The 15,382-nt window shown below is 39.2% G+C and overlaps 1 protein-coding gene across 2 annotated transcripts in view; it reads right to left on the bottom strand.

Annotated features, from left to right (window-relative positions):
* Positions 1-600: 600 nt before the first annotated feature.
* The window catches only part of CAPN5 (calpain 5), a 151,837-nt gene continuing 137,055 nt past the window's right edge, over positions 601-15,382 (bottom strand). For both annotated transcript variants that reach the window (XM_074304136.1, XM_074304137.1), the window contains 4 exons: positions 13,327-13,523; positions 11,905-12,023; positions 6,796-6,932; positions 601-3,151 (listed from right to left, as the gene is read on the bottom strand). In XM_074304136.1, coding sequence (XP_074160237.1) covers positions 2,969-3,151; positions 6,796-6,932; positions 11,905-12,023; positions 13,327-13,523 — 636 coding nt within the window. In that variant the 3' untranslated portion in view covers positions 601-2,968. The remainder of the gene's footprint in view (positions 3,152-6,795; positions 6,933-11,904; positions 12,024-13,326; positions 13,524-15,382) is intronic.

Raw genomic sequence — 15,382 nt, 5'->3', positions numbered from 1 at the left:
GCTTTAAAGAGGGGTGGAGACTAAAGCTAGGCTGCCATATTCAACTATCTGAAGGATATTCATGTGGAAGGGCTATAAGGATTGCTTTGCTTAGGCTTTGCTGTAAGAACCAGGAAAAATGGGTGTGAGTTATGAAGAGGGCAATTTCTGCTTCATGGAAGGGAAAACTCCCAAACAAAGGGGTGGAATGGACTACCCCCAACAGAAGGTAGATTGGTTATACTGTGGGATGCTATAGGACAGACACCTGCAGGAGATGACCTCTAAGGTCTCTGGTCTAACATTCTGTAACTGAGATACTTACACATATAAGTACTATATATGTAAATATGGTATACTGTGTATTTACATATATGTATATTTGTGTATATACAAAACACACAAAGCATGTGTGTGCGCATATGCTTATATTCTTGTCTTTAGTACTGAACTCATCATGAAAAGCTTGACAAACAATATCTTTGGCCCATCTCAAAAATGGGGAAAATCGAGGCACAGAGAGGTTTAAGTGACTTGCTCATTGTCTAAAACTCATGTGGATCACCTTGGGTCTCACAGCTGAGTTTTAGGATGAGAAAAAAAAAACTGACTTTCCTTTCCTTTCTCTCTCTCTCTCTCTCTTTCTTTCTTTCTTTCTTTCTTTCTTTCTCTCTCTTTCTTTCTCTCTTCCTTCCTTCTCTTTCTTTCTTTCTTTCTTTCTTTCTTTCTTTCTTTCTTTCTTTCTTTCTTTCTCTTCCTTCTCTTTCTCCTTCCCTCTTTCTTCTTCTCTTCTTACTTCCCTCCCTTCTTTTTTCCTTCTTTCCTCTTTGCTTCTTCCTTTCTTCCTTCTTTCCTTTTTCTTTTACATTCTACCCATTCCTGATCTATTGATCTTCCTTCTGCTCCTCATAACTCATGGGCCTAAATAGAAGCATAAACTCCTCAGATTATCTGAACATAGACAACCAGGGAGAGAGGTATCCCATTGCCATATGGCAGAGATAGGAAAAAAGGATGTGAAAAGTCATGGTGAGCAGTCAAGAACTGGACTATGTCTCAGTTCAGTAAACCTTGGTCCCAATGGCAAAAGTCCTAGAGATGAAATTTCCCAGGGTATCTTAAGAATATGAGTGACAGAGAAACAGCACTTCCTTCTTCTCTTGATCCCCAGGCAAAGAAAGGGACTCTACCTTACAGAGCAATTACTCCTTAACTAGACCTAGGTTTGTAAGCTTCAATGAAGATTCTGGCTTTCTAACTACAAGGGGGATGGCTTTCAACCCTCAAGAAATTATGGGATCTTCCTTCCTGATGTTGATCTGGAGAATGAAAGGGCTCAGACACAACTGGGTCATGAGGATCTCTGGGCAGACTTAGGTGTTTCTAACAACTGAAAGGTCTCCTGGAATAACAGATGTTTGGCAGGAAATATTAAACTGTCCATATCTCATGAATGTGCCAGGGAAACCCGATAAAATCCATCAACAATTACATAGAATTCCATGATTTTATCCAATGCCAAATCTCAGTTATGGGGGGAAGGTGCAAAGATGCAAAGGTACAGAGATTCCTATTCATACTATCCCTAATTCCTTCCACCTGGAATCATGTCTTCAAAAGATCCCATAAAATTAGGGTTAAAAAAAGGGATAGGTTCTGTTCCTCTGTTTCTCTTAATCAACTGAAAACCCCTAGCCTCTAAAATGTGAAATAAGAAAAACCACAAGGAAGCGAGGAAGAAAACCATTAAGACACTTTGTCTTAATACTGAGATGACAAGAAGGAACAGTCTGGCTTCTTGGGCCTGTTTTGCTGAAGAAAATCCATTCTGCTTGGAGGAGGAAGGGTGGTCCTTTGGTGTACCCTTTCCCCCTGGGCCCCGGCTTTGGCATGGCTAAGAGTTCTGTCTCTCATTAAGTGCAGGGGCTGCCTTGGCACTGCTCTCTGACACATGATCATCCCATTGCCCACAAGTGCCAGCTGTCATCCAGATGTCCAGCTAGATAGGAACTGGCCCCCTCTGGAAGGAGAACCAGTGATAACAGCTGGTCTGAGCTGGATGAGATGGTCCATGGAATTGGGATCCTTCAACATATGGCAGTTAGTTCAACTTGTGAGAAGAGCTACGGCACTGACGGCCAGTTGAGAGCCTAGCTGCATGCACGTGCCCACGTGAAGTCCTTTCACCTCTAAAATGGGCCCTAATGATCATTAGCTTTCAAAGAAACCTGGCTATGGCTCTCTTAGTGGAAATCCTAACAGAACTGACAAAAGAAAACATTCTGATGTGAAGATGTCCGTCCTTGGCAGGATAAACAATCCTGGAAAGTCCTCCCACTAAGAAAAAGTCTGACTATGGGGTGGGCAGTTTGGGGAGAGCCTCTGGTCTGGCCAAAAACCATCAGATCTTCTAAGTCCCACCTGGCTACTGAATACCTTTACACTGATGGAGTCTTCCCAGCTAATGAAAGCTGAGCCTTTCCAACTCCTGGTTCAGCACGCTCTCCACTACACAAAGGTGTTGCTACTCTCTCTGAACAAAAGGGACCCTAGGAAGGGCAAACTATCATTACAGTGGGTGGTGGGTAACTGAGAACACAGGAAGAGGGGAAGAGCAGTGGGGGGGGGGGGGGAGGAAAGGAACGAGAGGATATTGGCTAACAGAGAATGGGTTAGGGGCAAGAGCAAAAGCCACAGGGCCACTGGCTTATAAACAGATGACTCTGAATGGTGCCCTGTCCTGGAGTGCTCTTGGTCTTATACCCCTTCACTGGCTAAGAGCTGCCGAGGGTCCAGAAGGCCTCTGGTACCCTCAGACACCATATTCCAGGAGGTACATGCATCATTCTTCTACGTAGTGAATCTGTCCTTGGGAAATAAAGAAATCTCATTGTGTGTGTAAAGGGCTCCAAGAGAAAGCTGGAGCCACCCAGGAGCAGGTCCAGCTGTAACCCCCATGGACGATGGGTTCTCTAGGCTGGGGGATGCCCTAGATGTGTGTGAGACTGCCGCTGCTGAAGACCTGGAGGGAGATAGTGCCAGGAAGGTCGTTGGTATTCCCGTTGCCCCTGTCTTGTAGGTGCAGGGCATGGGATGTCTGAAGGTCATCTGGATCACCCTTCAGGGCCACCTGCCCCAGGAACTGATCCAAAAAGAATTTGTGGTTCCAAATCTAGAAAAAAAAATACACACATAGTGAGATGTCATGGGATGGAGGTAACAAATTTGTTCTGTGTAGTTCTAGAGCAGTCATATGGGCACAGGAAGACAGTGCTAGATTTAGTTAGGAAGAAGACCTGAGTTCAAATCTAGTCTCAGACATTTACAAGCTGTGAGACCCTAGACAAATCATTTAACCGCTGAATGCCTCAGTTTTCTCATCTGTAAAATAGGGATGATAAAAGTATCTTTTCCAGCAACGTTGCTACTGAATTTGTATCCCAAAGAGATCTTAAAGAAGGGAAAGGGACCTGTATGTGCCAAAATGTTCGTGGCAGCTCTTTTTGTAGTGGCCAGAAACTGGAAACTGAGTGGATGCCCATCAATTGGAGAATGATTGGGTAAATTATGGTATATGAATGTTATGGAATATTATTGTTCTGTAAGAAATGACCAACAGGATGATTTCAGAAAGGCCTGGAGACATAAATGAACTGATGCTGAGTGAAACGAGCAGGACAGGAGATTGTTGTATACTTCAACAACAATACTGTATGATGATCAATTCTGATGGACGAGAGGTCATCTTCAACAATGAGATGACCCAAATCAGTTCCAATAGAGCAGTAATGAACTGAACCAGCTACACCCAGCAAAAGAATTCTGGGAGATGACTATGAATCACTATATAGAATTCCCAATCCCTCTAATTTTGTCCACCTGCATTTTGGATTTCCTTCACAGGCTAATTATACACTATATCAAAGTCTGATTCTTTTTGTTCAGCAAAACAACTGTTTGGTCATGTATACATATATATTGTATTTAATTTATACTCTAACATATTTAGCATGTATTGGTCGACCTGCCATCTGGGGCGGGGGGGGATTGGAACAAATGGTTTGGCTATTGTCAATGTTGTAAAATTACCCATGTAAATATCTGGTAAATAAAAAAAAACTAATATATATATATATATATATATATATATATAGATAGATAGATAGATAGATACTTTATATAAATATAAATATAAATAATATATATATATATATATATATATATATATATATATATATATATATATAATATAAAATTAAAGCTCTTTATAGCATGGCATCTCCCTATCTTTCCGGTGTTCTACCTCACTACCCTTCATTTACCCTGTGATTCAGTGGACATTGGCCTTATTAAGGAATGGTATCTTTTCCCCAGTTCAAATGAGAAAACATAGTAAAGCACTTTGCAAACCTGAAAGTTCTTTATAAATACCAGCTATTATGATTATCAATACTAAGGCTAGTTCAATTAAAGCAAATAATATGAACATTATTAAGTACCTATTATATTTCAAGATATCAGAGACACAGAGATAATACTTCCTCAAGGACCTTATATTCTACTGGGCAATATGACATATATGTGTGTGTTTGTGTATTGAAAATACAAAGTAATACCAAGTAATTTCAAGAAAGAAGAATACTAGTAACTTGGAGAATCAAGAAAAGAGCTATGAAGAAGGTAGCATCTGAGAGTGCAGCTTCAGGGAAACTGAGATCTTCAAAATTTTTTGCTTACTGTAAGGAATTTAAAATACATAAAGTTAAAAGAAAAGACTAGAGCAGAAACTTATGTTTCAGATGAAACAGAAAGAGCATGGGAAGCAGTAGATCTCAAACAAAGGTAGTATGGCAAAAAACAGAAGATGAAATTGCATTTTGTTAAAAGGTATCATAGACAATCAATATCAATACTAAACATATATGCACCAAATGGCATAGCATCTAAATTCTTAAAAGGAAAAGGAAAATGAGTTACGGGAGGAAATCATAAAAGTATAAAAGTGGGAAACCTCAAATGACTCTTCTCACACTTCAATAAACCTAACCAAAAAATAAAATAGAAAGTGAGGATCTGAAGAGAATTTTTAAAAAGTTAGAAATGGTAAGACCTACGAAGAATATTGACTGGGAATAGAACGGAGTACAATTATTTCTCAAGCATGCCATCATTAAAACTGACCACATTTTAGGGTATAAAAATCTCACAAACAAATATTAAATGTATCTTTTACCAAAATCAATGAAATAAAAATACATTCAAAAAAGCAAAGATTAAAGATAACTGGAAACTAAATAATTCAATATAAAGGAAAAACTTTCAACCAATTAAATCTATGCAAAAATGGAAGGGACTGCCTAGAAATGTTACAGAGTAGATTCTTATTTATGGAAGGGCTGGACTAATTGACATTGATACCCAACCAATCAAAGATTATATGGTTCCTAACAGAAAGTTGGGGGAGAGGTGAGGGAGATTTGAGCCTGGTCTGTATATCTCAAAGGTTCTGAATCTAAAGTAAGGGTCAATTTGAAGCTTCATGGGCCTTCAAGGGGTCTATGGATAGATTTTAGGAAGTCTATGAGCTTGAATGGAAAAAGAAATTATATCTTTATTTTCACTAATCTCTTATTGAAACTCAGCATTTCCTTACATTATGAATTAAAGAAAAAACATTACTCTAAGAAGTGGTCCATTGGTTTTTACCAAACTGCCACAATAGTCAGACTGCCAGAATGCCCCATAAAGCACATTAAGAATTCCTGGTCTAGGACAACAGTTAAATTTTTTGAAGATCAAGATAAATGTCAAAGCTCTAATACTACTCTCTATGAGCTGGGGTTTTATATCAATTAACTAAAGAGTCCTTCTAATTTATTTAGGTCAAGTCCTTCACTCTCTCTACCCTACCTCTAACATGGGAGTAACTGAAGAATTTTGTCACATTTTAGTAAATGAATCAATAAGCTGAAAAGTATGCCAAGGAAGAAAATGAGGCTGGTGAAAAAGATTGAAGAACATTAAAGGCATTAGGAAGATTTAGTCTGGAGAAGAGAAAACTAAGGGGCAACAGTATAGTTAAGTCCAAATATTTCAAGGGCTGCCCTGTGTAAATTGGGTTAGATTTTTTTTTCTGTTTGATCCTAGAGGGCTGAACAAGGAGTAATGAGTGAAAGGTACAAAAAGGCCAGTTTAGGCTTGATGTCAAGAAAAATTCCCCTAATAATTAGAGTCATCCAAAGCGGAAAGAGCTACTTTGGGAAGTGGTGGGTGGTTTCCCTTTTAGTAGAAGTCTAAGTTTTAGAGAGGAATTGTGTTTAAATAGGGGTTGGAACTAAAGGACCACTGCAGTCTCTTCCAACTCTGACATTCTGTGATCAAATGGGAAACTGAGGCGTAGTGAAATAAAAAGGTGCATGAAATATCATGATATGCTTTATACAAATGAAGGAATGCTCAGGTTTGGAGTTAGAGGATGTAACTTCAAGCCTTCAGGCTTATTAACTTTTTAAAAACACTGGTCAAAACTATATCATTTAAAACTGTTCTCTCATTTGTAAAATGGGATAATTCTATTCACAGCAGTTACTCTTAGTTTTCATATGAGGAATGCAATACAAGACTTTTGGACATCCTGTATATGACAGGTGAGTTTTCACTGTTTTGCTAAGATATGGTGAGGCTAGGACAAGGCTAGGATAGAATTTTATCCTATTCTCTGTGTTCTTTTTAACTTGTCAGGCTTCTTCTCTTGGAAGGTAATGTCTAGGGATTAGGTAATTCTAGCCTGTGACCCAAGGGACCAGACAGACTCACCTGGACTATGATGGGCTGCTCCGGCTTCTTACGATAGAAGATGCCTTTCACATCATACTCTGGGGTGCCAGTATGCTTGTGAACATCCGATCGGACTGTCTCCCCTTCACATTTGATGATCACATAGGAGTTAGTTCCTGTAGGAAGAGAAATGGGACATGGAGAGAACTTGGAAGGGAAAGAGGTAGGGAAGAAAGGTTATTGTACATTTAATGAACAAGGCCACCCTGAGAAAATGATATAGGATTATTGAAGAGACAAACCCAGTCTTAGAATCTCCCCTCTTCCTTCCCCCCCCCCCCCCGCCTCCCAGGTCTAGAACTGTTATTTCCAATGCTTCCTTAAAAAAAAAAAAAAAAAAAAGGTAGTTCCATTAGCAGTCCATGGATATCCAAAGTCCACAATATCCTAAACTGATCTGATTCTATTGATGGAACCTTTATTCTTCCAGTCATTTAGGTCTGGAAACTCATTTTGTACTCCCCCCTCTTTATTCCAGCATCATAACATTGTGGCTGGAACATTGGATTTAGAATCAGATCTAATTCCAAGATAAGACTTTTTTCCTATTAGATGAATCCTAGATAGGCAGAACACTTAGCCTCTTTGGGCCTAATCTCTCATCTGTAAAACTGTGGGTTGGATTTGATGGCCCTCAAGGTCCCTTTCTGGGGAGCCATAATCCCAAGAACTCCATGACGCTGTAATAGTTTACAAAACCTTGTCAATCCCACCTTCGCATGTCTCATACCTATTCCTTTCTCTTCACTCACATAACCACCTCTGTAAAGTATCTTTTGCCTTAACTAGTGCAATTTCTACTTTTTTGTATAATTTTTAATACAAGATAGCTAAGTCTTACATAAACAGTGAGCTGATCCTATTAGAAACAAAATATGGCACAGATTCTCAATACAATATCATACCTAACTTTTTTTTTTTTTTATTCACACCCTTTCCACTCTATGCAATGATTACTGATTCACCAAAAACAGTTTGTTAGGTAGAAAATAGTGAAAAACCCTTTACTTCTCTTAAAGAGGTGAAAATAAGTAAATTCTTTTCATTTATAAGCTCTTTAAACTCTTCAAAAGCAGTTTCCTCAAAGCACATACTATCTTTAAAAAATCTCAGAGGCAGCTAGGTGGTACAGTGGATAGAGCACCAGCCCAGAAGTCAGCAGGATCTGAATTCAAATCTGATCTCAGACACTTAACACTTCCTAGCTGTGTGACCCTGGGCAAGTCACTTAATCCCAATTGCCTTGGGGAGGGGAATCAGCAGTGCATATGTGCACTCAAAGTAAGACCTGAAAGTCCATTGCTTTAAAAAAAATTTTGCATAAAAATTCAACTCTATGTAAAATTGTTCCCCTTGTGTTGTTCCAGGACTCCAAACCACAAATAAGCACTCAGTGCAACTCTATCGCTTCTCATTTCTGTAGGAAACACAGAGTAGCCTCTGACCACAACTGTTTCCTGATGATTTTTGTTATTCCTTTTGTTATAAATTTAAATTCATGCATATTCTTTGACCTAACAATTACACAACTGAGCATGAATCCCAAAAGAGCTTTAAAAAAAAAAAAGAAAGAAAGAAAGAAAAGGATTTATATGTACAAAAATATGTATAGCAGCTCTATTTTCAGGGCAAAAATTTGGAAATTCAGGAGATGTTCAGAAAATGGCAATTGGAGAATGGCTGAATAAATTGTGGTATGTGATTATGATGGAATATTATTGTTCTATAGGAAATGATGAGTAGAATGCTTTCAGAAAAAAAAAACTCATGAACTCAAGCAAAGTGAAATGTACTATATACAAAGCAATAAATGTTCTGGGTTGATCGGCTGTAAATTACTTTGCTATTCTCATAAGCAGAATGATCCATGATTATTTTGAAGGACTTCTGCTGAAAAATCCTAATCATACTCAGAGAAGGAACTGATTGTATCTGGATACAGATTAAAGCATACTCTCTCTCTCTCTCAGTGTATATATGTCTGTTTCTGTGTCTCTTAATCTTTATTTTTCTTGAGGGTTTTTTCTTTCTTAGGGTGGGAGATCAATGTTATCTTTAACATGACTTTTATGGAAATGTTTTACATAACTTTACATGTATTTTTTTAAGGCTGTAGATAAAGGAGAAATCTGCAATTCAAAAATTTTAAAAACAAATATAAGAAAATAATTTAAAATATAATGGAAAAAACATTAAATATATTCAAAAGTTGAAAAAATTTAATAAAATACTCCTTTTTCAATCTGTTTCAGTAAAATAAAAACAGAATGTAGTAAAATGTGAGAAAAAAAAAACTAAACCAACATTTAAGTTCTATCCTATGCCATATACTTAAAAAAAATTTAAAAATGTTTTCATGAAGTGAGAATGTTATGTTGTATTCTGTACACCCAGTTTCCACAACCCACTCTCTGAGTGTGGACGGCTCTCTTCATTACAAGATCATTGAAACTGGCCTCAATCATCTCATTGTTGGAGAGGGCCACATCCATCAGAATTAATTATCATATAGTATTGTTGTTGAAGTATACAACAATCTCCTGGTCCTGCTCATTTCACTCAGCATCAGTTCATGTAAATCTCTCCAGGCCTCTCTGAAATCTTCCTGTTGGTCATTTCTTACAGAACAATAATATTTCGTAACATTCATATACCACAATTTATTCAACCATTTCTCCAACTGATGGGCATCCACTCAGTTTCTAGCCACTACGAAGAGGGCTGCCACAAACATTTTTGCACATGTGGGCAAAGAGAGCTTTTGACCTTGTTTTAAGCCGATCCCTCTGGGCTTGAGAAACGTTTCCAGAATCCTTTTTCTGTCACGTGGGACTTTTTCTGCATAGTTCACTTTTACTAGTAGGTGTCCTAAATACGGACTCAATGATATCAGAGGTTAAGCCACAGCTTGGGTCATCACAGCCCTCTGTTTGGCTGCAGAAACGCCCACATCCGCCTAATGACTGGTAGCTGCAGGACCCGCCGCCTCTGTATTCCTGCTTAAAGGACTGGCCCAGAATTCCTCGGCACCATCATCTGACTCAGGACCAGGCCTTTATAAAGCTGAAACAAAAGAGGCCCTCCTCGCAGCTATTCTTCTCTCCCGGTTCTTTACCGGCTCTTCTCTTGAATTTAGAGAGCAATTTCTGAAGATGGTTTGTCACCACATCTGGCTCCTTTACCGCTGTGCTCTCACTGGAGAAATAAGACGCTGCTCCGTCTTCCACATGAAGGACTGGCCTAAGCTGGGTTTTAGCTTTTCCTTCCAGAGGGATTTTCTGGCATTTAACCTCCATATGCACATGGCTGACTGTAAACCCATCTTTGCTGTCGGATGCCCAAACTCTCCTTTCTGCTTGAGACACAGGGCCTCCATCCTGCTTCTTCCATTGCACCTTCTTTACAATCAGTCTAACTTCTGGTGAAGTTGCCAGCCAGGCCAGCTTTGCAGAGGCCCCTGACCAGGGCTCGGAGGGGCGGCGGTGCGAGCTTCTAGAACTGCCATCTCTTTCCAGGGCTTGCTGGGAATATGGGCCAGGGCACATGTCCAGAAGCAACAAGGAGGAAGTGGGAGTGATGGGATGGGAGCAGGGCCGCCATGACACCCCCTTCACTTTCTCCTTTGCTTGACACCTCTCTCCAGTTGCTTAAGATAGAGAGACTTGGGGCTGCCATTGAGGCCCCAGGTGACCACCCCTCCCAAGGCCCATCTCACCGCAGCTGGCTATGGTGGGGAGCATAGTGCAGTCTCAGCCTGAGGAGGAGGGGCGGGGGCTTGGATACCACTTTCCAACTGGGTCAGGGAGACCCAGCTTTTCTCCTTTTGTCATCTGGAAAATGAGGAGGGCTTCAAAGGCCCTTAGGGAGCATCCAACCACTTCTGTACCCACATCCCCGGGCTAACCTTCCAATGAATAACCCAGCCCAAACCCACCGCACCCCACCCCCACCATCTCTTTATCCCTCTTTGGTATTCTAGGAAGAGCAGGGTTTCCCTTTGTAGACCCACAATAATAACGGCTCACATTTACATAGCACTTTATAATTATGAACTCATCTGATCCTCACAACCTTGAGGGCAGTGCTATACCCATTTTACAGATAAGGAAACTGAGGCAGGCAGGCATAGTGACTTGCCCAGAGTTGCACTGCTAATGTGTGTCTAATGCTATATTAGAACTTGTGTCTTCCTGACTTCAGGTCCAGCACTTGGCCCACTGCATCACTAGCTGCCTCATTTAAATATCTTCTCTTCTCCAGCCAAGCTCCATGAAGCATCCTCTGGTCTTCATGGAACTAAAAGGGATCTTCCTCCTCCTAATTTGTATATAGTTATTTATGTACATACCTTATCTCCCTTCTAGATTATCTGGTACCCCTCCCCCAGAGCAGAGAATCATGCACAGCTCCATGATTTCCTGTATTCTGAGACCCTTCCCTGACTGGGATCACAAACCCCTCCCCACCTTGCTTTCAGCTGTCTCCAAGTGCTGCTTTGACCAAAATTTCACTCCTGGTGGCCAGCCTGCCAGGGAGGAAATTCTCTAGATTCCTCTGGGACAGAAACCATTGTCTATTATCAGCCCTATCTTTTCAATCATTCCAGGCTGGCTGAGCCAGCCAGAGGTGAAGGAAGGGCATCAGGGATGTTTCTTCCACTGATATCCTTCTCCCCTATGTCTCCTCCAGGGAACCTGGGGACTGGAAAGATGAGATTTGGGAGTCTTATTCTTAGGTGTACCATCCCTAGTGTCTACCTAGTGTTTTTTGTTTTTGTTTTTAATTTTCCTCATCTTGTCCCAGAGAGTTTGCGCTGTGGTGAGGATGGGGAATTGCTCCTTCTCAGGCAGCCTAGGACATTTTGATCCCAAAGGCTCACCACACTGGGGCACAAGCCAATGTCAGAATGTGATGGGCCATAATGCTATGGCAGCCTAGAAATCCTAAATGCAAGCAATTCATCAGCCTCAGCCTGCCCATACTGTTCTAACTTGGACCAAACTAGAGGCCTTGAACTCAATGGAAATGGCAGAAACTATGACAGTTCAAGGAGAAGATGAAAGGCAATGAGGGAAAAAAACCACCTACCTTCTGAAGGGGGATCCCTCAGCCCCTCCGCTTTGATGATATGGACCTGGGACACAACCTGAGGGTAACCGAATATTCTATTCCACCACCAATGTCGGGGCTGATCCAAGCACAATTCCCTGAGGGGAGGAGAAAAAATAGAAAATGAGAAGAGGGAATAGGAGGTGAAAAGAAGAGGTAAAAGATGAAGAAGGAGAAAAGAATCAATTTGGAAGCTTAAGGGAAGGAAGGCAAGCATAAACTAGGAGAGTAAAGTGTGGATAAAAAGGGAACTTAAATCCTTCCATGAAGAACTCTTCATTGGATAGCTCCATTCTTATATGAATGAACTTTTTGTGAATTACTGGAGAAATAGGTATTTTATATCAAATGTAGTTTTGGCAGATATATACAGGGTACTCTAAAATTCTTAATGTAGTTTTAAGATTTAATATCATAAAACTGCATTAAGATTTTTTGTGACATCATGGGAAACAATAGTAGCATTTATAGAACACTCTACATTCTGCAAAGTACTTTATAAACAGTATCACATATAAGGTACAAAACAAACCAGAAAGGTAGATGCTCTATATCCTCATTTGACAGTTGTATAAATTGAGGCAAACAGGTTAAATGACTTGCCCGGGATCAAAAAGTCACCTTGCCCAGGCAAAAGACAGTCCCTAGTCAAAAGGAACTTACAATCTAATAGGAAATGCAACATGCAAACAATCAAAATAATCTAGGTATAGGAAAAAATAATGAAAAGAGAGAAAAAACTAGAATTAAGAGGAATAAGGGTTTCTTATAAATAGTGGGATTTTAGTTAGGACTTAAAGGAAACAAAGGAAATCAGTAGTTGAAATAGAAGAGGTAAAGCATTCCAAATATGGGGAACAGTCAGAAAAAATGCTGGGGGCGAAGAAATGGAATATTTTGTGGATCCAGCAGGAAGCCAGTGTGACTAGATGGAAGATTATGTATAAGGGAACATACAATATAATGAAAAGGTAGGAAGGGGCTGAATTATGAAGGCCTTTGTATGTAATGAATATTACCATGCTATAAGAAAATGTGTATGATGAATAGAAAAGCATAACAAGGTCTCCATGAACTAAAGCAGAGAAAAGTAAGCTGAACCAAGAAAACAATATAGACAAGATGGCAGCTCCAGGTCTACCATTATCTCATTTTGTGACCCAGGGGAAATACTTTTCCTTTCTTTGGGATTGACTTCCTGATCCATAAAACGGGAATTATTATCTTTCCTATTGTATTTACTAAATAAGACACTTTGGACAAAGTTAAAAATATTATACATTGTACTCAGCCTATGATAACTGGGTAACTGGAAGTTATTGGGCAGGGAATAAACCAAGTTCTATTCTTCTTGATTCTCCCCTTATCCACTTCCCTTTTCTCCCAACCCCAAGAACTTACTGGCAGGAGGCACGCACATCTGTGAAAATCCTGAGGAGGAATTCACTTGTCTGCCCTGGTTCAAAGGTAGTGGGGATGATGACATATCGACCTTCTTTCTGTTCAGTCCTCAGGAAGACACTGCGTGAATTGATGTAGATGGAACCAGCTGCCCTTTCCTGTATAGTATGCATTCGGTACTTTCGGTTCGACTCCACCTGTAGAGACAATTGTGTCTGAAACTCTTTCCAACTCCCAGGTCTCCCCACACCCTAGTTTCTCCACATCATCAACTTCTGCTCCTACCTTCCTCCCTGAAGTAGCCTAATAGAATAGAATTTGGACTTTTATTTCTTTGGAGATCTTAGGATCCTAAAACTTTATAACTGGTAGTAACTTAAGAACATCATCAAAAGTAACAATTTTCTTGGAATGTAAGAGCTGAAAGCAACTGTAAAACATATAATGTCTAAACTAAAATAGGCCTTTAAACATGGAATGTGAAATTCCTTACAACTAGAGGAATGATGGTAAATATTTTAACAACCATTTCTCTGGGGGAAGATGAGTAAAGAGAAAGTATATGAATAATACACTTTTAAGTTTAATTTAATTGTTTAATCTGCATTATTAAGATTTTCCCTATTATTTTCTTAAGTCTAGACAATCAACAAAACAATCAATTAAGCTCTGATTTACAGTTTGCTGATTTTTGAGGTGTAAATATTCCCCTTAAATTTCCCAACTGAATAGACTCAGTATGAACTAGCCCCAGCACATCCCTGTTTACAATATCAAGGATGAGGACTGGAAAGGACTATTTGGACACAGAATACAATATGCCAGAGATAGAAAGGATTTTAGAAATAGAACATTTGATCTAAAAGGGAATTTAACCCACCAAAGATCCAAACTGGAAGGGGCTTCAGAAGGCACTTAATAGAATTCCTTCATTTGACAGATGAGGTAAAAAAAGGCCAGATGGATAGAACATGACACAAACTTATGCTATGCATCCTGATTCTTAGTTCAGGGATCCTGTTCTGACATATCACCTTTTCCTACGCCATGACTCAAGGGTTTTTGGTTGGATGATAAAGATCAGAAGGGATGGGTATAAGAGATACAACTCAAGGAAAACCAGTAGGGTTTGATAATTGATTGGATGAAAGGAATAAGAGACAGGAAATATTTGAAGGTGAGAAAAATATAACAAACCACATTTACATAAAGTTATTTATGTTTAGCAATATGTTTTCCCCACAACAAACCTGTAAGGGAGGCAGGTAGGGCAGTGACTGCCACCTTACAGATGAGGAAACTGCACCTGCTGAAGGCTAAGTAATTAGGCCAGAGGTTCTTAACTTAGGGTCTTTGAGCTTTGTTTTTTAAAAAACATTTTAGTAACTATTGCTTGTTTTTTGGAAGGCCTTTCTTTGTCTACTCAGCATTTAGCACAGTGTGTGACACCTAGTAAGTGCTACATATATATTATTATTGTTGTGATTATTCAAATTTATTAAGCACCTACAAGGCAACTGGCATGACACGAAATAATATAATAAGGGTTATATAAATATTAGTTATTATTTTTATATATTAGAAATTATTAAGTACCCATAAGATATTAGATAATTGTGCTAAATAATAGTAAGTGCTATACAAATGATACTTGTCATTATTATCACAATTTATTAAGCACTCACAATGTACAAAGCACTATACTAAACATTTTATTATTAGTTCATTTGGGTCCTCACAACAATCCTGAAAGTAAGTGCTATTATTATCATTCCCATTTTACAGATGAGGAAACTGAGATACAAAGTTCTCTCTCTCTCTCTCTCTCTCTCTCTATATATCTCTCTATATAGATATAGATAGATAGATATACATATGTATCTATCTATCTATATCTATATATTTACATACAAAGGTATATATCAGAGTCATATACCTAGTGTCTAAAGCCACATTTGCACCCAAGGCTTCCTGACTTTAGATCCTATGTTCTATTCAAGACACTTCCTAACTAGGCAGTTTATGAATTTAAAAACATGTGTCTGAGAAGGGTTCC

The sequence above is a fragment of the Sminthopsis crassicaudata genome, chromosome 3, assembly GCF_048593235.1.
Source record: "Sminthopsis crassicaudata isolate SCR6 chromosome 3, ASM4859323v1, whole genome shotgun sequence".
In the NCBI taxonomy this organism is placed as follows: Eukaryota; Metazoa; Chordata; class Mammalia; order Dasyuromorphia; family Dasyuridae; genus Sminthopsis; species Sminthopsis crassicaudata.
The sequence above is the reverse complement of the archived record's forward strand: the minus strand, read 5'-3'. Positions and strand labels throughout refer to the sequence as shown.